The sequence below is a fragment of the Wyeomyia smithii genome, chromosome 1 (genome assembly GCF_029784165.1).
Source record: "Wyeomyia smithii strain HCP4-BCI-WySm-NY-G18 chromosome 1, ASM2978416v1, whole genome shotgun sequence".
In the NCBI taxonomy this organism is placed as follows: domain Eukaryota; kingdom Metazoa; phylum Arthropoda; class Insecta; order Diptera; family Culicidae; genus Wyeomyia; species Wyeomyia smithii.
Window position 1 is genome coordinate 177,067,480 of NC_073694.1, and position 25,522 is coordinate 177,093,001.

Here is a 25,522-nt window from a genome sequence, read left to right on the forward strand (position 1 = left end):
TATGTGGCTAATGACAGTAATACTTCCGGTGGGCGTGTCGTTGTGCACTCGAGCGGATAAAGCAACTACTAATCGTTTACAAAGTCAAATTGTTTGTAGGCTTTAGTGTCGGCTGTGCTGGGGAGCCTTACGTAATTTATAGATGCCACCTGATTGTTTCTATGGCTGCCTCGTAAGGCCTGCACCAACCCCCAGTCTCGCCGGGGGACCATTTTGCGTGACAGCATTATGAGCACAACAGTAGTAACTACATGTATGAAAAACTTTGAAATAGATCCAGCTATAATACAGTCTGCTGAGATTAAAAAATTGTTTGTAAACTCCAGGGTTGAATTGGAACTCAAAGTGTTGCTAGTTTATCATTGAAAAAATATGCCAGTCGTCGTTTCACAAGTTTGATGAACATACTGAGTATCGATCCAGATGTTGATGTTCGAAATCCATTCAGTGGTAGGATAGGATACCTCACACGGGGACTTGGGGCTTCAAAAGCATTAACGAAAAATTCTCTCTTTTGTAGCAAATTTGTAAAAACAACAAGATTCACAGCTACATATGTTACTAATTTCCTATATTTTCAATTCATCCAGTGTTCGTTGTACACATACGGAGTAGCGGAAAAAATCTAATAAGAACTGTCAGTTTAATGATCTGGCTCCGTACCATGATTTGGAAATGACATGAAGCTAGATCCGGCCAGATCCTTCCATTTACAGTCACAAATGGCGCACTCCGTTAGCCACTTGCCACAGTAGTAAATCGCTTGCCAAACAATGTGTTTCTTGGCAAACTTCGAAAGTTTCTGCTTTCTTACTTCCTCCGGAACATCTAATTTGTGCTGAGCGAATAAGAATAGTAACAGATTAAACTTTTTAGTTACATCTTTGCCATTCTCCTTCCGTTCGATTCCCAGAGTTTCGTAGTAGCTTTCAATCACACGACTCACCGTTGACTGTACGATTCCGAGCTCCGATGACAGAGCTATCATGGTAGTTAAAAAGATTCTATTATTTTTAAACAACTCTTCTATTTTTAAAACCAGTTTAAAATGGCATCAAAACCTCAACGATAACGTAAGAGGCTTCTCCATATTCTTGCTGTTTTTCCCTGCACTCCGCACTCGGCCCGGACCAACGAACGGTAGGATACCGAAATTCACACGGTAATAAAAAATGCAAATGCAAAAATCCACGTATCCGCTTCCTTATTCGCCTCATTCGATCGTCTACCTGAGCTACCAAAGGATTCTGCATGGCGGTGTCGGGAGTAATTAGTCCTACCATAATAAATGATCGATTAAAAACATCATCCACCAACCGACCGAGGGTGGGTGGGGCACCGGGGTCTAGCTAATGGCATTATTATTATTATCCTTCGACCCCGGTCGGATGCTGTGTTGTTAGCGTGTTTATAGAGTTAATGGCACCCCTGCCGGTGCTGCTGGCTGTGGCTTCCACTGGCGATGATGATCAAAAAAGTACAATATTGAGATAGCGACGAATAAAATGAAAAAAAAAAACAACGGAAAGAGAAGGAACACTTTTCTTCTGCCCATTTTTATGATAAATCACTAACAACTTATTCACCCGAGAAAGAATTACCGTTTGGCCGTACGTAGGTACGGGGCGAACGTGAATGACTGAGTGCGAACAGAAATTAATATTTGTCATGTCTTATTATGTTCGGCTGTGACTGTGCGGGCACACGGAAAGACACATTGTAACCATGGTAATCTAACTAACAACCAAGAAGACAGTTCACACCGACCGACGCTGCATCAAGATAGTAGGTACAAAGTGTGAGAAGTAGAGAGTGGAGAAAAAAAAAAACAGAAATTACCTTATTTGCTCAAGAAAATTGAAAAATTAAACACTTTTCTATTTAACGATGTTTGATTTGAAGCCGGGTATGCGTGTGTTTGGAAGAGCCAAGAAAAACAAAAGAATGCCACTGTGTAAATACCGATTCTGGCTAGAGCACAAAAAGCGCTCGCGCTCTAGGAGGGAAACGAAATTGTTTCAGGTAATTACTCGACAGGGAGAAGGAGGAGTGCAAAAGGAACGGTTTTCGTGGGGATGATAAAAAGTTGATAAAGTAGTTCCAGAAGCCAACACGCCATCATAATCACATTGTTCGAGCATTTTTCCTCGCCCGAGTCGGGGTTCTCCGCCACTAATGAAGTAATTTTGCAATTTATTTACTTTCGAGCATTAATCGGTTTTCGCACGATGGCAACCTGGCTCCGAAACGACAGCCATTAATTTCCGACTAATTGCACTTTTTGGTGCGCGACGACAAAAGGAAGAATCGGGATGACAAATTACTGACTAAGCTTGGTGTTTTTTTTTTCGTTCTTTTTCTCATACTTAGATGGCTGCACCATGCCGATGACGAATGAATCCTCGATCAACACGGCCAGCTTGACCCCGTGCAGTGGACGTGGGAAATGCGAATCCAGTGCGCTCGGGTCGAGCTGCATATGTCAGGCCGGATTTACGGGGTCCTTCTGTCAGCACAGTGAGTTTTTTTTCTTTAGCTAGAGTTTGAACTAAGCTATGATGCTAATCTGTTTATTGTTTTGTTTTTATTTTTAAAATAGATGTTAACGAGTGTATTTCGAATCCATGTAAACATAATGGGATCTGCATCGATGGAGATGCGGACTTCAGCTGCGAGTGTCCTCCCGGTTGGACTGGGCGAACCTGTGCGGAGCGGGCCGTCCAGTGTCAGCAGGGTCAATGTTTGAACGGAGGTTCCTGTATACTGTCTCCGATTTCCGGCATTTCGCAGTGCCGCTGTACCCTCGGCTGGGGCGGACCGTTTTGCAACGAACCGGTCGATCAGTGCCAGGGACAGCCGTGTCATAACGGAGGTACGTGCGAGTCCGGTCCTGGCTGGTTCCGATGTCTGTGCGCTCGGGGTTTCTCCGGACCGGATTGCCGCATCAATGTGAACGAATGCTCGCCTCAACCCTGCCTGGGAGGGGCCACCTGTAAGGATGGAATCGGCGGATTCACCTGCATTTGTCCTGTCGGACGGAGGGGCGTACGCTGTGAAATTTGTAAGTTTTTCTTGTTTTTGGATCAAATCCTTTTTTTCATGGTAACCGTATTTTTTTCATTTTGTTTTAACAGTACTATCGGACCCCTCGTCCGTTTGTTCGAACACTACCACAAATTCGCCGTACGATCCGTTGGTTGATCGGGACACTCCGACGACCGTGATAGATGAAAGCAACTGCAACTCATGCGTCTGTGCCAATGGGAAACCACGCTGCTCAAATCTGTGGTGTGGCTTGAAGAACTGCTTGAATAGGAACCTCTCGAACCACGCCTGCGAAACCCATCAAGTCTGTGTACCGTCGGCACAGGAGAGCTGCCTTTCACCACCTTGCTCCCCTCGAGGAGACTGCCGAACGTTTGAACCGTCGCGAAGAGTCGCTCCTCCTCGCATTCCAGCTCCGATTGACTGCTGGCCCAATCAGGTAAGATCTTCACCGTCAACTGAATTAAAGTTTGTCTCCTAACCTAAATAAAATTACCTAACAGGCAACCTTGGGCTCGCAGTGCGCCCGAATCTCCATCCTGTTGGAGCTGAACCGATTAGTACGAGGAACCTCCGTGGATGGGCTGTGCCACATTCTGCGGTTACAGCTTGGCGAGAAATTGATCAAAAACCCTTCGTTTGATGTTTCCGTCTTCATAGTGATTCTCTGCGATCTCAAAGTGGGGACCAATGACACCATCGAGGTGACTTTGGTAAGTACTTTCTATGCCAACGTTTCAAGCAAATATTTTAAACGGGATTTTCGTTCAAAAACAGTCCACACCAACGGACAGCAGTGCAAGCACGGGATCACTTCCGGAGGTAGTTCGGTTGCTAGCGGAGATACTCTCCCGTCAGCAGGGCATCCAGAATGACTCCTTCCAAACGGACATCACGGAGGCCGCGCCGCTGACCTCGATCCTCGAGGTCAAAGTAGAAACGGCCCTCATCAACGAGACCAGCAGTGATTCGAACTATTTAATTGCCTTCGGTTTTGGTATAGCCGTAGTAGCCCTCTGTCTGGGTGCTTTTGTGGCCCTCGTATGGCGACAGAAAATCCACAGCCATTCGGGATCCGGTACGAACCTCACACCCCATCTGGACCTCTCCCGAGGTCACGAGGAGGAGAAAAGTAACAACCTGCAAAACGAGGAAAACTTTCGGCGGTACGCAAACCCCCTGAAGGGCAGTGTAAGCTCCCTGCGTGGTGCCATGGAGTTGAGCCTCAATCCGGCACCGGAGATCAACCAGATTGCCGGACCGAGCAGCGCACTGCACCGATCTCAGCAGCTGTATCCGAGCTGCGGTTCCGATGCTGCCGAGTACGAGAAGGATCCGGACAAGCAGAAGGCTGCCAACCGGAACTCGCACATTCTGCTGCACAAAACGCAGAATGCCGACGTCACCAAGAACATCGTCAGCTCGATCGAGAGCCAACACAAAGACTTCGGTAAGCGGAGTATCAACGATCACACGGCGTCCTCGGTGGTGGTGTTGGGGACGGGTCAAACACCGCAAACCGTGAGTTCACAGTCGCCAGTCGCCGCCAGCGTTGCCAGCGTTCCAGCCGTCGTGCCCAGTAGTACGGCACCCCTGACACCAGCGGCGGCGATGCCCGAATCCGATGTTCTCACTGTACATGTGTAAGTGAAAGCTTTTTTTTATCGTCAATAACTAGATGTAGAACACGATTACAAACGAGTAGAAAGCCGAAACGTTGCGCGGCTGAATCAAGAAAAGAGATTCTCATCTTAATAGGACTATTTTTATGAAAATTATAATACAAAAAAAAAACGTATTTATTTGCCTTCCTAGCAATCTAAGTCTATCTGTGTAAATATTAGCCCGATAGAGGATTCAACGAGAAGAAGTGAGCGAATGAGAGAGAGCGCGAGCGCAACTTGTGCAATGAAATGACTTTTTTTAAATAACCTCTTCCACTCTAGCTTATAAAAGAGAGTGTCAGAAAAATTCCGTACTTTCTACCATCGCATTTTGTTCGGGTTTTTTTTCCTCCAGCAAAGCGACGGGATACGATTTAACTGTGTAACTTTGGAACTAACAAGCGACAAGCAAAAAAGGCCAACTGCAGACAAGTGTACAGTTAAATGTAATGTGATATTAAGTAAGGAGCAGTACTATGTTTAGGCAACAGATGATAGAGCAACGCAAAACGCACAAAACAGTGAAGAAAAAAACAACAACTTAAGCTAACTCTAAATTGATTCTTTACATTTAAAGAACTTACCTTATTGTCGATGGATGACAGTAGAACAAGTTGCAGACTAACTTTTAAACACCTTAGCCAGTAAGCGAAGCATTCCAGCAACCAGTTTATCATCTAACAGAATAAAAAGAAAATACGTGCATTGTTTTCACAGTATGTAGTAGAAAAACTAAATAAAATAGTTCCTTGTTTTTAATATGTTCGCGAAACTTAGTGATAGAGAAAGTTTTTTTTTGTTTCCTGCAAATTGTACAGAACCTTATGCTTAATCATCTTCTTCTGTACTCAGTAGCAAAAAAGCATACTCATAATAATAAACCCCTAAACTCACTCACTCACGAGAGAAGCAGAGACGGAAACGAAACTCCTTCATGTAATTCCATGGTTTTTTTTATGTAGAAAACAAGAAACAAAAAAAATTAACGAAAACCAACAAACCCCTTTTTGTATGTGTGTTTGTAAATATCTGTAAAAAGTCACCGTTTACTAGGGTAAATTTTATTTTTCTTGTTTAGAAACTGTAAGCAATTTTCTAGAGCAAACGGAAATGAGGAGAGCCAATCCAACTCACTCGCTCTTGTTCTCTTTTCTCAGTACATGGTACTTAAAAGGTCTCAGCAGAAAAAAAAAACAGAACAAAAAAACAGTAGGCAAAATCACCGAAGAACAAAACAAAAAAAAACACGAAGAAAGAGCAATAAAAAGTTTTATATTTCTTAAAAAAAACAGTTGTTTTTCTTTTCCCCGTGTGTGTGTATGCTTAAACGGTGGTCCGTTGATTGCGGTTGGCGCGTTTTTCCTATTATCGGACTTTATCCGTTCGGCCGCGTACTGCGCGACTGCAACTGCAACTGTGGACTTGAACGAGCGGGCAGGCAGCGAACCATGAGGCGGGCTCTTGTACAGGGCGGCCAGTCGGTGGTTGATTTGATGCTTTTTTCCACGAATTCGCAACCCGTTTGGAGCCGTCCGTTACAGATGCACTGTTTGTATGGTTATGGTTTTGCGTTCTCGCTTTGTTCGCTCGGCTTCGGTTCTCGGTGTTGTGTTTGCTGTGGGGTTATTCCCGAAAGCTACCAGGGTTCTTTTGATTGTGCTTTGGTTTTCGATTGAGATTCGAGCACAATAGAACAGGTATTGTATAATGATTTAATAAATTTTAGACACTCATTGGAAACGTATACTTCTCTAGTTCAAAGAAATAATAACTGACATTTTTCTGATTAGTGAAATCGTACAAAAAATTAACCACTTTTGGGACTTCACGATGTAACTACTAGTCTTGCGAAGTGTAGAACAATGAAACTGGCAACCCACATTTTCAACCTAAAAATCTATTTTTTTTTCATGTATAACCCAGACGTTGAGGTTGACGAAATGAATGAATAAATAAACTTGAAAATATTTCAGTTGGTACATGACTGTTCTAGTGTGTGGATAATTTGTTTTTGTAAATGTTACGGGAAAATGAAGTGTATTCAAAAATAGTGTTTCAATTCAACAATTGCGGATAAAAAACGTATGTTAAATTCAGCTAAATATCGAGGTGCTCTTAAGTATATAATGACGAGAGATAGAAAAAAGTCGTCTCGGTATGACGTTTGGGGTTTAGTGATCGTGATTGATCTTGCAGATTATTACGCTTAAACTTAAGAATAATTTAGATAACCCTGAGCTTGAACATCTGATAAGCAAGACCTCACCTTTACTTTAACCCAAACAATGTTCTTTCTACATCTGCATAGGGGAAAACGGTACAAATGAGTTTGAAAACGGGACACATTGGGAGATTAATATTTAAAACTATTTATTAGCCAAAGCAAACAAACGATTAATCATTGCTTTGATAAACCTGCCTCATTCTGTACAATATCAAACATTTAATGAAATTTTACGTAGTAAAGTGTAATTTTGGCGATAAGATCGTGAAAATTAGAAGTTCCTTTCCAGTGACGCGGAACTGCCAGGAAGGCACAAAATTTACTCAATAATATTGACACATTCCTGGCAGCTTAGAAACTTTGTGTCCAATTGCACAAATTTTGATGCAATGCCTGATTTCGGATTTTTTTTAAAGAAATATCCAAAAAAGCGGTACAAAATGGTTAAAAAACGTGACTTTTGAGAATGGACGGGAAGACCGTACGTCTGGTTACCCTACTCAAACTAGAAATTTGGACAAAAACAAACATTTAGCGGGAGAAAGGCCACATTTCATCGGTTTTAAAATCAATTAGGAGGTGAATTAATCATTAAAAAAGTCGTGTTTTTTAAAATTTTAACGTAATTTGGTGAATTCCTTGGACACCAATAAACATTTTCGTGTAGAAAATCCACATGTCATCGCTTTAGGAATCGTAATGATTCTCAGAGATCGGCAATCACCTCCACCTGCCATTTCTAATTCTGTGATGGCCACTTCCGGTTTCTTGCGAACAGCCCAGGGTTGTTAAATACCATTCAAGATTGTTTTTTAGAAACAAGACGATACTCAGAGGTCAGAAATCATTTCCAAGATCGATTTCGAATTTCAAGATAATGATTTACATTTTCTGAAAAATGACCTAATCATTCCAAAACTTCCGATAGTGAAAATCTAGACGACATTTTAAAATCTGAAATGGTGACTTCCAACTCTCAAAACTGAAACCATAAAAACAATTCAAAAAGATATTTCGGTTCTTTGCGTTCTCTGAACAACGTTTGCATTTGAAAATACGCAAAAAAATTACCGATTTTTCATGGTGTGAAGATAAACTAACCTGCACTGACGAAACCTTCCGTGCAGTATCAATCATAGTAACCCATGAGTGAGCAGAAAAAAATTGACAGCTGCCCAAACAGTGTGTGAGCGTTGGTAGCCTTCGCTACGAAGGTTTTATGGATATATTTTGTATTTTGTTATTATTACGTGTTTTTTCAAAAGAGAAGAAAATTCATATTTATATTTATTTTGGTTAGCAAGAAGAGCAGATGAAATGCTAATAATGAAAATTGAAAAGTGTGGAAAGTTGAAGGGAGCATAGCGTGCCCTAGTCACAATCTGTCGTCAGGTAAAATTCTTCCCCTCGCCTTCGTCAATGTCCTGTTCGCCAACGGAATTTAAAACGGGACTTAACGTTCTGTATCCAACAGAACCCCGTGGCTTTTAGGAAGGAACGATACTCCAATCCAACCCACAACGCCAGCAGCACTCCGTGTCTCGGTCCGGTGACGCTCTGTAGGAAAGAGTTGGCGGCAAAGGCCGCAGGAAACGCGTTGCAGGAACGGCAGGAATAAATCGCAAAGACGGCGGCGAACAGCTAACCTGATTGTGGAGATTAAGCAGAAAAGGTGGGACAGCTGCACTGCCGTGGGCTGGCGTTTTGACGTAAGTACCAGAAACACAAAATCGCTCCAGAAGCATCGCAGCACTCCTACCTCATCGTCATTTCTATATGAAATGGCGCTAACGTCACTTTTTATTTTTGATATTTCTCAGTTATTTTTCAATATTTTTAAATACGGTAACAAGCATCTTGAAGTGGGCAACCTTAACTATAGTAATACGTAAAAAAACGAAATTTGAAAATTTGGCGCTTACGTCAGAAGCCCAGCCCACGGCAGTGCAGGAAACGGGGCCTCGTAGAAAAATCCAATGAGTAGCAAAGAAGGTTAGTTAGGCTTATGAAAGTGGCAGAAGGTGAACGTGAAATAAAAGTGTTGGATAATGTGGTGCAACGCGGTTTTTCCATCGACAATTCCGAGAATTTCTTTGAATCCGTGAAAATTTGAGATAAGTATGCCGACCCTTGGCAGGGTGGCGACACATTTTCCAAAAATAAATTCCCTGATATTCCCTGATTTTCCCTGATGTTCCAAAAAATTTTCCCTGACTATTAAAATTTATTTTGAGCTGATTTAAATTACGATTATCATATGTTTTTCCACTTAAATCCCAAAACTAAAAAGGATCAGACTTAAACTGCTTCCCTCGAAACAGTTTAGCTTCACTTTTGCTAACTAGAATTTCGAACAAAAATAGTTTTTGTTAAGAAACACGTCCAGTTTGATAAAATTGAAAACATCAATTACACTGGTCGCCAAAAGTGATAAAAGTTGTCCTGAAGTTCAAATAAGTACCCTAGAAACATTATAGCTTTTTAACCTGTTCATTTTGGTGCCCCTGGTAAATGCAGAAGTGTGTCAAAAGGCCGCAGAGTATTTGCCCGTCGTTGTCGTCGTTTTTCCCTTTAGCTAAGGAAAAATTTTATTGAATTCTCTGAAGACTTAAGGCATTTCCGAAACGTCTAGGGGCACCAAAATTCACAGGAACAGTGTTATCAATTAACTGTTTTGAGACACACCTGCTTTGACGAGAAAATCAATCAGATTTGGAATTCTGATTGGATCAGTTGAATTATTGTTTCAAATCTTAACTGTAAAAAGTAGAAAACTAGAAATTAACAATTTCGCAATCAAACCTTCATGCTAAACACTGTCGAATGCTTTTTCTATGTATAGAACAGCAACTCTACTTGAATAACCTTCAGATTTATTAGCTTGTAGCATCATAAATTGATTGGCCGATAACTTGAAAGCTGGTTTCTTATCCGGCTCTAAAATTTGAGTATTTTTGGCATTTTTCAATAATATTGATTTTGAAATAATTTCTGAGAATTTCTCAAGAACTTTAATTAAAATGTTTGGAATTTCATCGTCACGAGGTGCTTTTATACTTTTGAAAATTTCAATGATAGATTTATTCTCATTGAAGTTAGTTTCAATTGATTCTACTAGTAAAAATACCGGGGTAGAAATATGATAACATTAACTTACTAAAAAAGCAAAGCCTTGGTGCTACATTCCGATTCGGAACTCGACCTTCTGTTTATTATACACAGACTTCGCAGCCAACTGTTAAGTGTACAGGACAATTGCGGGACCAGCGCTACGATCCTACCAACACTAACAGTCTCTCCCGAGCCGAGATTCGAACCTACGACAACTGGCTTGTTAGGCCACCATCGTACCTCGAGACCAGCTGGGAACTTACTACTCACTCACCATATTTCGAGCTATGAACACACTCAAACTACTGAGCCACTCTTCGAGTTTTCTGTTGAATGGTTGCAAGGAAGTAATCATCATTTTTAATTACTGGAATATGACAATGGCGATGGTGAAGCTTGCTCAGGCGATGTTAGTTAATAGTTTGGAGGCAATTGCCAGAAACCGAAGAAAAAAATCTCGTCTAACCACTTGTTTTTATATAGAAACGTAGTAATAACCATAAAATTCGCGCACTACTTGATGACATGTTAGTACCTATTTGGAAACTTTCCAAAAAATTTAATCACTATTTATTGACATCTTAGGCACTAAAGTCACTACAGTTGCATTGTCTAACCAATATGAACTCTGTACAAGTGCTACAACGCCCTTATCCATCCCCGCGGGAATTAAACTAAAATTTAAACTTTAATTGCAGTTTAACAAATATACTTGAAGTTTTTAACGATGGAACTATTTAAAACGGTTAGAGAATAAATCGACAATTTACAATGGAGTTTATGCAAATTGTGCATATTGCTGAGTAAGAAGAGTTTGAAGGTCATTTATCGAGGAAAACCCTGTCACTCCGCGCCGCGGTGATGGGGTTGAATAAAGCCTATGCTAAAATGGATGGGTTCTTCTAGAAAATTACTTTCCAGGAAAATTCTTCTACCTGTAACAAATTGTTTATTGAGCGTTGTTGCAGGGTTGCTGGTGACCGTCCATATCAAATGCATTGAAATAAATCCAATTCAGAATTAACTCCGTAAAAAATCCCAAGCCTTTAAAATTTTTCCTGATGACTTTTTAAATTCCCTGATATTCCCTGATTTCCCTGATCGAAAAAATAAATCCCTGATATTCCCTGATTCTCCCGGTTTTTCCCGGTAGTCGCCACCCTGCTCTATTGTTCTCTTGTGCGTAGCATTCAGAGTATGGAGTGCTTGTGTGGGCTCCTTATAATGCTGTTAAAACCAACCAAATCAAATGAGTGCAGCGTCAGTTCCTTCGTTATGCCCTCCGATTGCTGCCGTGGAATGATCCAGTGTGACTACCACACTATGAACAACGCTGCTCTCTCATACATCTACCAACTCTGTCAAGTAGGGGAACCATGCTACAACGTCTCCTAATCTTCGACCTCCTGGAGAACAATGTAGATAGTCCAGAATTACTTAGCCACAATCGATTCAACGTACCACCAAGGCTCACCAGACGAAGTGATTTTCTCCGGATCGCTAGACACCGCACTCTGTTTGCACAAAACAACCCTTTTGATGTTTGTTGTCGTAATTTTAATAACGTTTCGAACTATTATGATTTTAACTTGTCTAAATCTATCTGTAAACTTAGAATAAGTAGTCATTAGAACAGTCTGTACGATTTTTTTTTTCGAAGACTTATAAATAAATAAAAAAAATAAATTAATTTTTTTCTCATATGTTTGAAAAATCAAACGCCAAGAATTTTTATTGAACATCATCGGGAAAACCAGGGAAAATCGGGCAATCGGATATTGATTTCGAGTGGCCACCCTGATGATGTGAGCAAAAAAGAAACCTGTTAATGAGATAGGTCTAACGGCATTTCAGGTGAATAACCCTTTTTTGACATCAGATATGAGTGCAGCACCCTGAAATTGACATTCCACGTCCTTTTCAATCCTTTTAAAAAGACTTTCTGGTTTTTTTTTCGATTTTTGTTCAGAGAACTACCACTGTGCAACGGTGCGTGTACTTTGCCCAAGAACTATACTGCCGTTCCAAGTCGAGCTGTATCATGAAGTGGTCGCCACGTTACTCGGTTTCGGGCTGTGTTTCACCAGTTCTTTAGGTGTCTCATCACCTGCAAGTCACCTTCGATTTAGTAGAGCCATCGTGCAAGCTGCGCCCCTCTATTTCTGATGCCGTTGTTTTCCCTGGAGCCTCTGGCTCGCATCTATTTCGTTTTCAACGCATTTATTCGTAGTCCGATTCGTCCGTAAGTTTCCTCCGCCGTCGTGAAGTTCTCTGTGCGATTCAAAGAGGCTCGAGAGTATCCCCTAAATACGCACGTAGCAAATGACCATAGTGGTCTTGATCAATTGAGTCAGTTTATCCTGAAATCCGCTGTCGTGCATGATCTATCTGCCATAACTGTTCTCGATCGACTGTATCATGGGCCGCCGTGAGGTCGATGAAAATGTTGGGTTGAATAGATCTGGTCCATGGTGGTGCAGGCTCTCATAAAACCCACCTGCTACTGGCCCACGAACCTCAAGGATAGACAACGGAACAGGATCTGCGAGAATATTTTGTAGGCGGCATTGATACCGCTCTCCATTCACTCGTTCAGCAGCTTCTCGTTCTCACAAATGCTGGAAATGATCCATTTAGGTATTTATCGAAATACTTCTTCTATCCGTCAATCAGCTCGCCGACCTACGTGAAAAGGTTCACATCCGCGTTGTTGCACATGTTGGCTAGCGGCACATAGCCTCTGCCAGACTGCCTATTTGTATATGGCCTAGTTCTTCCTCATTGGATTGTCCAATCCGGTTCTTTTCATTCATCGCTGCCTCGCATTCCCCGTTATACCAGTCGTTTTTACTGATCGGTGTCTTCACTCCCAGTATCATCGTTGCGGTTTTCCTGATACCAGTGCGAATCATGCACCAGCCGTTCTCGCGAGACGACCACCGCGAGCTGTTACGCGTATTTCTCCGCAGCCTGGGAGTCCCGGAGCTGCTTGATGTTTAGCCGCGGGGTTCGGCTATGCCGTGCGTGATACACGGTCGACAGTTTTGAGCGCAAGCGTACTGCAATGTTGGTAATGTCTGAGAAGAGCCGACCGTCGATGAAAACATGGTCAAATGGGTTTATGTGGATGTCCTTGCGGGAGGTACTTTGAACTACCAGTCCTCGGGAAGCTGCAAAGTTAACGCATCGCTAACCGTTGTCGTTCGTCTCGGTGTGCGGGCTGTGGAGGCCAATCACCGGTTTATACATCATCTTCCGTTCCAATCTGAACGTTCATGTTCCCGATGACGTCGCTATCATAGAGTTTTCTGGTCTTCCCTTCGTAAGGGCAGTGCACGTTGAGGATGGTGTAGTTGAAGAACCGGCCTTTGTTCTCAAATCACTGATCGCCTGCCTGGTAGTACTTTACTCTGCGGCCACAAATCTGTGTTCAAAACAAGGTGAAGTGATCAAAGTCATACCAGTTTACAGTACACTTTTGAGAAGGTTATGGCGGTTGTGTTGTAGTAATTTGTAATTTTAGTGAACCTGAAAGAGTAATAATTGGACCAGAAAAAAGTGGAGCACAAGTTCTCCGCATTTAATCAAAAAAGCGCCATTCTTCTCGACATATTAGGGCTTTTTCGGGCCTTTAGAAACGTTCTCAGGTGATTTTAGACCAATCTGGGAACCACTCGTTTGAATCTTCAGGTGTTTCATCGAATTGGGATTTGCGAGGAGTGTTACCAAAATTCTTTTCTATCTTTTTTTGTCGAAGTTCAGCAACAAGAGTTCTCGTTTTGCATAAGCACTGCTCGGCGATGGGGAGTTCAATTTGGGATCATTTTCTATTTTAACATTTTCTGGCTTTTAGAAGCACTTTTCGGCGATTCTGAACTTATTGTGGGATCATTTTCTTTTTTTGTCTTTCCTGGCTTTTTACAGGAGTTTTACGTTGAGAAGGAAATAATATCTTTTTTTTTTTTTTTAAATTCTAGTTTGCAATCTTTTATCACCTTTATCACCATTTTTTCAGAGGGTTTTCAGGAGATTTTAGACCGTATTTGAAGCTTTCTTGACACCTCTGTCTCTTTGAGTGACGAGTGAAAAATATTCTTAATTGTGTTTTACAGCTACTTTCAGTAATTTTTGACCCAATTTCAAAGTGGTTCTATCTCTTCTAGAGTCTACCATAAGTCTCCATTTATTATGGGCTTAGTTATTGATATTTTCATATCTATTTACGCCTCTTCTTATGACTTTCAAAAGTGTTCTCTCATTCCGCGTCGAACACTCGACAGAAACGGACGTGCAAAGTGGTCGTTCTATTACAATCCGGTCCGTGTGTACGAATAGCCAAACAAAAGAGTGTATTATTCGCGCTAAAGGCCAACTAGATTGTGAGTTGTGTCGCTACGTTCTGTACCCGGCTCGCAACTTTGGCTGTATTGGTGCAAAATACCAGCTGCAGTTTTGATCTGTGCACAGTGAATAGATCTTTCTAATTCAAGGCCATCAGTTTACAGTCGAGTCGTGTCGCTGTGCTGAGTGATCTCACACCCGGCTCACTGCTGGTGGCTGTATTGGTGCTGCTTTACTGGTTCTGCTGGCTACTTTGGGTGCAGCTTCGAACGATCGGACAACCACTGCTGGAAGGAAGAAGTAAATAGGTACGTGTTCTTGTCGGCGCTAGTGCGCTAGTGCGCTACATATAGCGCGATGGATATAGATCCCTCGCCTCCCGTGCCACCATCCCCGAACCCCCCTGACCCTGACCCTTCTGCTACCCCCTCCCCTGTTCATTCTCCAGTCCCCCCTCGCCCCAGGCTTTACCCGGACGGATCTCAACAGGGTAGCTATACTGTTTATTTTCGTCCAAAGGCAGGAGTGAATTCAAAGCGATTAAACATACTGCAAATTTCTGAATACTGGCGAAGGGGTACAAGGCCGTGACCGAAATTTCCAAGGTCCGACCTAACAAGCTCCGTGTCGTGGTCAGTGATCTGGCACAGGCCAATGCTATCGCTTGCTCTGAGCTCTTCACACGCGAGTATCGCGTTTACATACCCGCACGGGCGTGGAGATCGACGGTGTCATAACCGATTCGAGTCTGTCTGTCGAGTGTATCCTAAAAAGCGCAACCGGTTGCTTCAAAAATACCGAAACACAGGCGAAGATTTTGGATTGTAAGCAATTGCGGTCCATGTCTCTCGTCGGCGGTAAAAAAGTTTACACTCCGTCAGACTCGTTTCGCGTTACGTTTGCCGGATCTGCACTCCCTAGCCACGTCTCGATCGACCGGGTTCGTCTGCCTGTGCGATTGAATGTACCCCGTGTTATGAACTGCACCAATTGCAAGCAGTTAGGCCACACAGCCGCCTACTGCTGCAATAAGGCACGATGTAGCAAGTGTGGGGAGACTCATGCGGAAGATTCTTGCAGTGTTAATGCTGAAAAATATATTCACTGTGGGGAAAACCAGCATGAGCTCTCCACATGCCCGGTGTACATGCAGCGCAGAGATAAAATCAAGCGGTCACTTAAGGAGCGTTCAAAGCGTTCTTACGCTGAGATGCTGAAGAAGACCGTGACCACTTCTACCATAACATCGAACCCCTTTGATCTGTTGTCCTCTGATGAAACCGATTCTGACGATTCATCAGCGGGAACATCTTATGCCAACCCTGGGGAGTCTAGGAAGAGGAAAAATGTTACTTCTCCTAAACTTCCCCGTAAAGGTCCTAAGATTTCCCAAAGTGAAATGAAAAGTACGAACAAACCAAACAGTGCTGCGGAAAAACCGAAGCAAACTCCTCCTGGGCTTGCAAATTTAAAGTCCCAGAAGGAGTTCCCAGCACTGCCAGGAACATCTAAAACCCCAGTTGTTCCTTTTGCGCATCCAGTTGATGAAACAAACTCTAGATTAGTGAAATTTTCTGACATTGTGGACTGGATTTTTGAAAATTTCAATGTACCCGATCCAATTAAAATTTTTCTTACAGCATTCCTCCCAACAGTTAGATCATTTTTGAAGCAGTTGACTGCCCAATGGCCCCTCCTTGCAGCGATTGTATCCTTCGATGCCTTATTCAACTGCGTATATGAAGGATTCTATCTCTGTCTTACAGTGGAATTGTAGAAGTATTTTACCAAAAATTGATTCACTTAAAGTTTTGATAAATAAAAACAAATGCGATGCATTTTCCCTTTGTGAAACTTGGCTTACTTCAAATATTGATCTTAGCTTCCATGATTTTAATATTATTCGCCTTGATCGAGACACCCCATATGGAGGAGTACTTCTAGGGATTAAAAAGTGCTATTCTTTCTATCGTATTAACCTCCCCTCGATTCCAGGCATCGAAGTTGTCGCATGTCAAATGACAATACAAGGTAAAGAGCTTTGTATTGCCTCAATATATATTCCTCCCAGAGCACAGGTTGGGCAACGGCTGCTCTTTGATTTAATAGAACTTCTTCCCTCGCCACGTTTGATTTTGGGAGACTTCAACTCTCATGGTGTGGCTTGGGGTTCCCCTTACAATGATAACCGCTCCTCTTTAATCTTTAACCTTTGCGATGACTTCGACATGACTATTTTAAACAATGGTGAAATGACACGTATCCCGAAACCTCCAGCGCGCCCAAGCGCTTTGGATCTATCCTTATGTTCGACGTCGCTACGGTTGGATTGCACATGGAAGGTAATCCTCGATCCTCACGGTAGCGACCATTTGCCTATTCTTATTTCAATTAATAACGGGTCAACTCGCATGCGACCAGTTGACATTCCGTATGACCTCACACGGAATGTCGATTGGAAGTTATACGAGGAAATGATTTCAAAAGTGGTCGATTCGATTCAACATCATCCACCACTTGAAGAATACAACCTACTCGCGGGCTTGATTCTCGACGCCACGTTGCAAGCCCAAACGAAGAAATATCCCGGCGTAACGATCAAAGAACGGCCTCCCACTCCGTGGTGGGACCAAGAGTGCTCTGATGTCTACACGCAAAGATCCGACGCGTTTAAGGCCTACCAGAAAGGAGGTATACCTGGCGACTATTTACGGTATTCGGAGCTTAATACCAAGCTTAAAAGTTTGGCTAAAGCAAAGAAACGCGGATATTGGCGTCGGTTCGTGAACGAGACGTCGAGGGAGACATCGATGAGCACTCTTTGGAACACAGCCCGAAGAATGCGGAATCGCGTAACGGTCAACGAAAGCGAGGAGTTTTCAAGTAGGTGGATATTTGATTTTGCCAGGAAAGTATGTCCGGAATCTGTTCCTGAGCTAAACATTGTTCGCGATGCGTCTCCGGGCCACGACGCGATAGAATCACCTTTTACGATGGCAGAATTTTCAGTTGCTCCCTGTCCTGTAACAATAACGCGCCTGGGTTAGATAGAATCAAATTCAACTTGTTGAAGAATCTACCCGGCAATGCCAAGAGGCGCTTGTTGAACTTGTTCAATAAGTTCCTGGAGCAAAACATTGTACCGCAGGATTGGAGGCAAGTGAAGGTGATCGCCATCCAAAAACCAGGGAAACCAGCTTCTGATCACAACTCTTATAGGCCGATTGCAATGCTATCCTGTATCCGGAAATTGATGGAAAAAATGATACTCCGTCGTTTAGACCATTGGGTAGAATCAAATGGTCTACTATCAGATACTCAATTTGGCTTCCGCCGTGCCAAAGGGACGAATGATTGTCTTGCGTTGCTTTCAACAGATATTCAGCTGGCGTATGCTCGCAAAGAACAAATGGCGTCTGCGTTCTTGGACATTAAGGGGGCTTTTGATTCCGTTTCTATTGACATTCTTTCGGGTAAACTTCACCGACAAGGATTTTCTCCAATTTTGAACAATTTTTTGCACAATTTGTTGTCCGAAAAGCACATGCATTTTACGCACGGCGATTTGGCAACTTTTCGAATTAGCTACATGGGTCTTCCCCAGGGCTCATGTTTAAGCCCCCTTCTTTACAATTTTTATGTAAATGACATCGACGAATATCTGGCAAATTCATGCACGATAAGACAACTTGCAGACGGCAGTGTAATCTCTGTTACAGGAGCCAAAGCTGCCGATTTGCAAGGACCATTGCAAGATACCCTGGACAATTTGTCTGCTTGGGCTTTACAGCTAGGTATCGAATTCTCTCCGGAGAAGACTGAGATAGTAGTTTTTTCTAGGAAGCATGAACCTGCTCAGCTTCAAACACAATTAATGGGTAAAACGATTTCTCAGGTTTTGGTACACAAATATCTTGGTATTTGGTTCGACTCTAAAGGCACCTGGGGTTGTCACGTGAAGTATCTGATGAAAAAATGTCAACAAAGAGTGAATTTTCTTCGTACAATAACCGGACAATGGTAGGGAGCCCATCCAGGAGACCTTATAAGGCTTTACCAAACAACGATATTGTCTGTCATTGAGTACGGGTGTTTCTGCTTCCGCTCCGCAGCAAACACACATTTGATCAAACTGGAGCGAATACAATATCGTTGTTTGCGTATCGCCTTGGGTTGCATGCAATCGACCCATACGATGAGTTTGGAGATCTTAGCTGGAGTACTACCATTGAAAACCCGCTTCTGGAGCCTATCTTCTCGTATTCTAATCAAATGTGAAGTCTTGAACCGTCCCGTGATTGAAAATTTTTAAAGGTTAATCGAACTTAATTCTGAAACCCGTTTTATGACATTGTATTTAAATCACATGTCCCAAAATATTAACCCTTCTTCGAATATTCCAAATCGTGTCGACTTATCAAATACTTCTGATTCTACTGTGTTTTTCGATACATCCATGATAGAAGAAACTCGTGGAATCCCGGATCATTTACGCGTGCAGCAGATCCCTAAAATTTTTTCCAATAAATATCGAAACATCAACTGCGACAATATGTACTACACTGACGGATCACTTCTTGATGGGTCCACTGGCTTCGGTATCTTTAATAACAATTTAACCGTCTCCCATAAGCTCGATAATCCTGCTTCTGTTTACGTCGCAGAATTAGCTGCAATTCAGTACACCCTAGGGATTATCGAAAAAATGCCCACGGACCATTATTTCATCTTTACGGACAGTCTCAGTTCCATTGAGGCTCTCCGATCGATGAAAGATGTTAAGCACTCTCCGTATTTCCTGGGGAAAATACGGGAACATCTGAGTGCTTTATCCGAAAAATCGTATCAGATTACCTTAGCGTGGGTCCCTTCTCACTGCTCGATACCGGGTAATGAGAAAGCGGACTCTTTGGCTAAGGTGGGCGCAACAAACGGTGATATTTATAAAAGACCAATTGCCTTTAATGAATTTTTCGAATTTGTACGTCAGAATACGATCATCAGTTGGCAAAATTCTTGGACCAAGGGGGAACTGGGAAGGTGGTTACATTCCATAATCCCCAAGGTATCGACGAGCCCGTGGTTCAAGGGGTTGGATGTAGGTCGGGATTTCATTTGCGTGATGTCCCGGCTTATGTCCAATCACTATAGATTTGACGCGCATCTCCGTCGTGTTGGGCTCGGCGAGAGTGGTATCTGTGCCTGTGGTGAAGGTTATCACGACATAGAGCACGTTGTTTGGTCATGCCCTGTACACCGTGACGCCAGGTCTAAATTAATAGCTTCCCTGCAGTCCGAAGGTAGGCAGCCGGCTGTTCCTGTTCGTGATGTCTTGGCGAGCCGTGACCTATCCTACATGTCCCTTATATACGTTTTCCTGAAATCCATCCACGCCCCAGTTTAGTCCTATCCCCTTCCGCCTACATCCAACCAAACGACAAGAACACGTTAAGACCCCGGATCCGGAAACAGCAATCAGACCCGCACGATACTCTCAAGGCCCGATGGAAACAACCCAATATACCAGTCCGTAAAATCTTGGCCCAGCAGCGGAACAAATTTAATATGCTGCTTACCTATGGCAATGAAAACCATCAAACAGCAAACCTGTGCTTTTAATGCAAAATATTCTAGCTTTAAGTTAGATTTAGTTTCAGCTCGTAGTCGGCAGCGAGGATAAAAAATTTGCTTTTAGTTATTAAGATACTTTAGAAAGTAAGCTACCAGATATAATTGGCGCCGTTAAACATTGAATTGTATTTGGGCCGTGTTAAATAAACTATAGATGAAGAAAAAAAAAGTGTTCTCAAGTGAAATTTCAAACGTTTTTTCGATTCAATGTTTATGAAGCCGTCCTTCTGTGATACAGTAAATTTTTTTTTTTCTGGTTTGTTTTTGTACACAAGTTTTTGACCACCTTATTTTTTTATTTTCTGGTTTTCTGGCGTTATATTGGTCGTGAAATTTTCACAATATAATTTCTTAATTCTTTTGTGGTATTTTAATTTCGTTTTTATACCCAGTTTTTCAAAAAAAAAAAAAATGTAAGGAAAATAAAATCAACAAACAAAGCATAAACAAATATATAATTTGACTTAATACTTATAAGCAAATTGTCAATTTGAAGAGTATTTCCTTGTAATCTAATTTTTCAAAGTGTTGAAGATACCTTAGAGTATACATTTCATACCTGAAAACCTGAGGCCTTCGTCGATCAGCTTCCCGCAAAGTCTATGACTCATGATCGTAAAGGGTCATCAGGAAGATTAGTGTTCTGTGTAGTACTGGTTTTGTGCGTTGTTGCAAACTACGGAATTTCAACTGGCTAGGTAGTCCGTAGACGTTCCCTGCGTCAATGCATCCAACGCTACGACTGATATCTCATTCACTATTCCTACTTCTTAATTTTCATTTCGCCTAACTCAGTCGTACGCCGCCTTGAAATCTATAAATAAAGGATACTCATCAGCGTACCATTTATTAATTTCAGCGAGTTGTTTTTCTGGAAACTTATCTAGTATCTGTCACGGGTTGCTTTGATCCCTCTAGAAGCCACCTTCTCAAAAGCTAGTTTGGTACTTGCCGTCAGTTTATCGTGCGTGGATCTGGAAATGGACGCAATTCTTACATATCAGATTATGCGTATACTTTCCTGGTCTTTGACTAGACCAGCACGGCCTCCTTACCATAAGGTTTGTTCAAATGTTACCACTTACCAATGATTAGTATGGTTTAAGTATGTTGCAAAAGCACGACGGGGACAGCTCTATCGAGATTAACATTTACTGATAGTGGGTTTGTTTCATGCCAGTCCGTAGCTACTAGTGCAGAGCTACCGCAGCTTCATTAATAGCGTATATTTTCTCCGTTAGTGCGACTTAAACGACAATTTCCTGCGCCATTTGAAGCACCACTATCATCATCATCATCATCATCATCATCATCATCAACATCATCATTGTCGTCGGTGTCGCCACCTTTGTCTCAGTCTACTGCTGCTCCTGTTGTTGTTGTTGTTGATGCTATGTACCGCACGAGTACCGACTCAGCAGGCGTGGCAATAATGAAAACATTTCAAACAATTTATGTATTCGCGTGTTTCTTACAGTAATCGTTAAGATAGATGAAAGAAAAAAAAACCTTCTGCAGTACTGATAAAACAGCTCCTGGGGACGGCCATTGCTACGTTCGTTATTTGATTTCGCTTCGGAGATTTCGCTCTAAAGTACGCTGCAATTTACATCCACGTATCGAATGCCGAAATTACACCATAAAAATCGAAACATTCTACATCATAAAACCCTTCTGCTGCATGACGACCGCAAAAGGGAAATATGAAATCAACTTGTTATTCAGAATCTCCCGGGAAAAAAAATATGCGAACAATCAATTGGCAAACAAAAAAATTGATGGGAACACATTGCATAAAGGTAATTACATGGTCAAATTACACTCGAAAAGAAGTAAACCTAAAACCGTACGTCGCGGCTGGTTTTTTTCTCCTCCTCCTCCCTGCCTAATTTATCGCAGGCGATAGACTGGTTCATGCTATCGCAAATTGAAGCACACCAAATTGGCGAGCCTTGATTGGATTGGGCTTTTAGGCGGCAGGGTTTGCAGTTTTCAGCCTCCTCTGCTATGTTTTCTCGTGCACTAAAAAAAAGCGCGGCTAACGGGCGGTGTTTGCTGGCAAATCAGCGAATGCCCTTTCCATGTTCTGTTAGCGAAGATCATAGTTCAGATTAGGTAGTTTCATTTTCCACCGCCGCCGATGAGATCTCCTCCTCAAGCCTTAATAATTTATTGAGTTTGGTTTGGATTTTTTCTGGTTTTGTCGAGCAACAGTCAAAGGTTACTTGGTTGCTATGGAAACGAGACCAGTTCAGTTCACACAGCTCGGCCTCGTAGTAGGCCATAGACGAAAAACTTTCGCAGGTCACCATGGGTGTTTCAAAAAAGAAAAATAAAACACTCACACTGTTCTTTATCCAGACTTGTCAAAAGCTGCCCTTCGTGGCCTCCGTCCGACCGTTGTGAAGCGATGCATTCATTACTGACGGCCAGAGTGCGCATCCGCGCAGTGTCATAAAGTGACAATAAACTAAAGCAAGCGTTAAATTGCTTCTTTCTTCGCCACGTTCGTCGTGAAACTTGTCATATTTCTCACTTGTTGTTTGATTCGACCATCGTTTGGGTTTCAACATTTCGAGAATCTGCGCGTCCGCGTGGTGTCTTGGTTCGGTTCGCAGTGAAGTAGAGGAAGCGACGCCGCCTTTGATGCCTGGCTCTTTAGAAACGTTTCTTCCCTGCGTTATATTGTTTGACGCAAATTATTATGAGTAAGCAGTGATGTCCGGTTCGGTCCAGGATCGAGTTTCGCAGCAATCCTGGTTCCCGTCTCTTATGCATGGCAATTGTCGGCTGTTCTCACTTCATTTCCGCGCGCGCAAACTTGTCCGTACCAAAACCATCCCCGACTGGCCATAAAAAATTAAGATTTGTGGCGACTGGAAGAATGCGCTGTTTCGAAAATGTATATCGAATTTCCCCCCGTTCTACGGTTTCCACCTTAAGTCTTGGCAGGCTACTAGAGGCCGAACTGCGGTGAAGGTTTTATTGCAGTGTGAAATCGTTTCACCATCAATTGCTGACCCCTTCGATATCTATCTCTAATTAGAGATTTACGATTATCGCTGTGTGATCGGGTTGCTTTTGGGACCTTTGACCTTAGAATTGTAGAGAAAGTTTAAATAAAATTCCACTTATGTAACAGCTATGGTATCGCCGTGGAATGACAAAACAACCAAATTTATTACACTATCGACAAAGTAACCGAAAGCCGACGATCAAAGAAGGCGAAAGCTTCTCTTCCAGGCCAGTGCACACAACAACGGTGCAGTGAGTAAACATGAGCCCCCAACAAACATCACAAGTGGTTGTCGTAGAAACGAGAGCCATCGCACATCGAAGATAAATTAAACAATAAGGTTTTTTTTCGGTAAGTATGGACCCATAATGAACCAAAACTGAACTCTGGGCGGCGGCAGTGCCTAGTAATTGGCTCCAGCGCGAGTGAGGAAAGAAAACAACAAAACAGTCTCAAGTGTTGGACAAACACCTTCGCCTTGGTCTAGCCAAAATGACGAAGACGACCGCCGACCGAAGTTACAGCTGGCTTGATCTCGAGAGCCCTCGACAGAATCGTCCAAAACTGCGAGTGTCGAACCGTGAGTACGCATGCATTAATGACTTGCGCCGACCTAATTTGGTTTCGCGAACTGCGCAGTCAAATGTCAAGTGGCTAAAAGTGTAGCCCACGCGTTTCACTTTCGGTACGGTTTTGTGTCACTGTTTAAGGTGAGGCATTTTCCCTTTCGTTTTAGAATTTGGGATTGAAAACAAAAGACTTGGCGAGAGATTTCCACTCCAGGATCACTTAACAATGTAATACAAAGTAAAGTTATCTCATTACTCACGAATCAGAGATTTATTGATCATTTTCTTGCAACTATCTTACTGTCAATCATCAAATCAAAACAGCAGTTACTCATGTTTGCTCATTTTGTTTCAGGTCCTTTCCCTCCCCGGGGGCGGAAAATTCTCATTCCAGACTCCTTCGGCAGCAAGTTCATCAAGCGAGCACACGAGATATTTCACACATGAGCTAATATTTGCCTTGGGCCCAAGATCAATATACTCATCGATCGGACCCTCAATCAGCACACAGAGAGACCGCAGCCGCCGTTCGGAACGACCACTCGTAAAACCAATCAAGCGTAAACAAAAACTAACTGCACCGGCATGCATAGCGGGCCCAGAATGGACCGTTCCGTTCCGTCCTGCCACGGCTAGCTGGCAGCCTAGCCCCTTGGGTTGGTTACCAGGATAAAAAGCTCAGTTATAAATGGGCAGCAATTTATCTGAGCAGCCCCTCTCCCTTTCTCTCGCACTCCTGGAACCACACGGGCCAAAGTCACAGAGTAACGCTGTCGCGCTCAGTGGTTTGGTATGAAAATTAAACGTGGCAACGGCGAGGAAAGACAGCCAGTCCGCTGCTGCCACCAGAAGATCATGGGTTTTCAATTGGTTACGAACTGCAAAACGGGAGAGGAAATTTGTTTGCAATTGGAAAGTACAAATGAAGTCTAATTCGCTAGCATGGATCATTTATTGCCTGTGGAGATGCGGTTCTTATATGGTTTTAAAACAATTTGAAAACTTGAGGTGGTATTTGGAATGATTTTTTTGTTTGAAATATAGAACAGTGTCAAAATTCACACACTTTAGAATAAAAAGCTAATAATTATGCAGCTGAAATGCAGCTTTTACGAGATTCACGTAACTGTCAAAGTGAACCCCGCAATGGCTAGAATAAATTCATTCATGTATTTTCGTAGAATTTCTCTAACTTTTTCCCTCCACATAGGAGGGCCCCTAAGAAAAGTTTGATAAAAGCTCTGAAAAGAAAATGCCTTACTGATAACGATGATTTTCGTTTGTGCAATTGGTTCCCAAAGCTATACCAGTTTTATACATCATTTGAAAAAGCCGCGTTTTCTGAACAAAACGTGATTTTTCAAAAATGTTTATCACTTTACTTCGATTTTTGGATGAAGAATAAAAAACTGCTCGAAAGGTTTTGGATGACGTTTCGCCCATGTACGGTATATGAGAGAACTGTCATTTAAGGCATTTCGAGCAGTTTTTTATTCTTCATTTCAAAATCGAGGGAAAACGGTAAACATTTTTAAAAAATCACGCTTTGCTCAGAAAATTGCACTCTTCCAGCTGATATATAAAAATCAGAAAACCGTTTACAACTTTAGGACTCCATTGTTACTTTCGTTTCCAAAGTGGCTGAGATTGAAAATTTTCAGTTCTTAAATCATAAAATCACTCGTTCCGAGGAAATTACGTCAACATACAACGAAGCTACGTACCTACCTATAAAGTTTCCTATGAACAAAAAATTTGGTATTCAGCAACCAATGTAAAATGACTTGATAAAATTATTATTGAAGTTATTTGAACGGTTTCTATGAAGCTTGTCGAGGCGGATCAAAATGCGCCAAAGTTAAACAACACGCTTGCAGTGCAACCAATATCACTCTAATTTTTATTATTGTATATCTCAACG

General features: G+C 42.3%; 1 protein-coding gene and 1 long non-coding RNA gene across 2 annotated transcripts in view; both read left to right on the forward strand.

The window, feature by feature from the left end:
* LOC129730784 (protein serrate) overlaps window positions 1-5,963 on the forward strand; it is a 164,047-nt gene extending 158,084 nt beyond the window's left edge. The window contains exons 14-18 of the mRNA XM_055690354.1: window positions 2,371-2,517; window positions 2,600-3,061; window positions 3,135-3,484; window positions 3,549-3,758; window positions 3,823-5,963. Coding sequence (XP_055546329.1) covers window positions 2,371-2,517; window positions 2,600-3,061; window positions 3,135-3,484; window positions 3,549-3,758; window positions 3,823-4,692 — 2,039 coding nt within the window. The 3' untranslated portion in view covers window positions 4,693-5,963. The remainder of the gene's footprint in view (window positions 1-2,370; window positions 2,518-2,599; window positions 3,062-3,134; window positions 3,485-3,548; window positions 3,759-3,822) is intronic.
* A 2,156-nt stretch (window positions 5,964-8,119) lies between these two features.
* On the forward strand, window positions 8,120-24,657 carry LOC129716865 (uncharacterized). Its single transcript, XR_008726668.1, has 3 exons — window positions 8,120-8,325; window positions 8,408-8,642; window positions 23,957-24,657. It is a non-coding gene; the product is annotated as an uncharacterized LOC129716865 (long non-coding RNA).
* The last annotated feature ends 865 nt before the right edge of the window (window positions 24,658-25,522 follow it).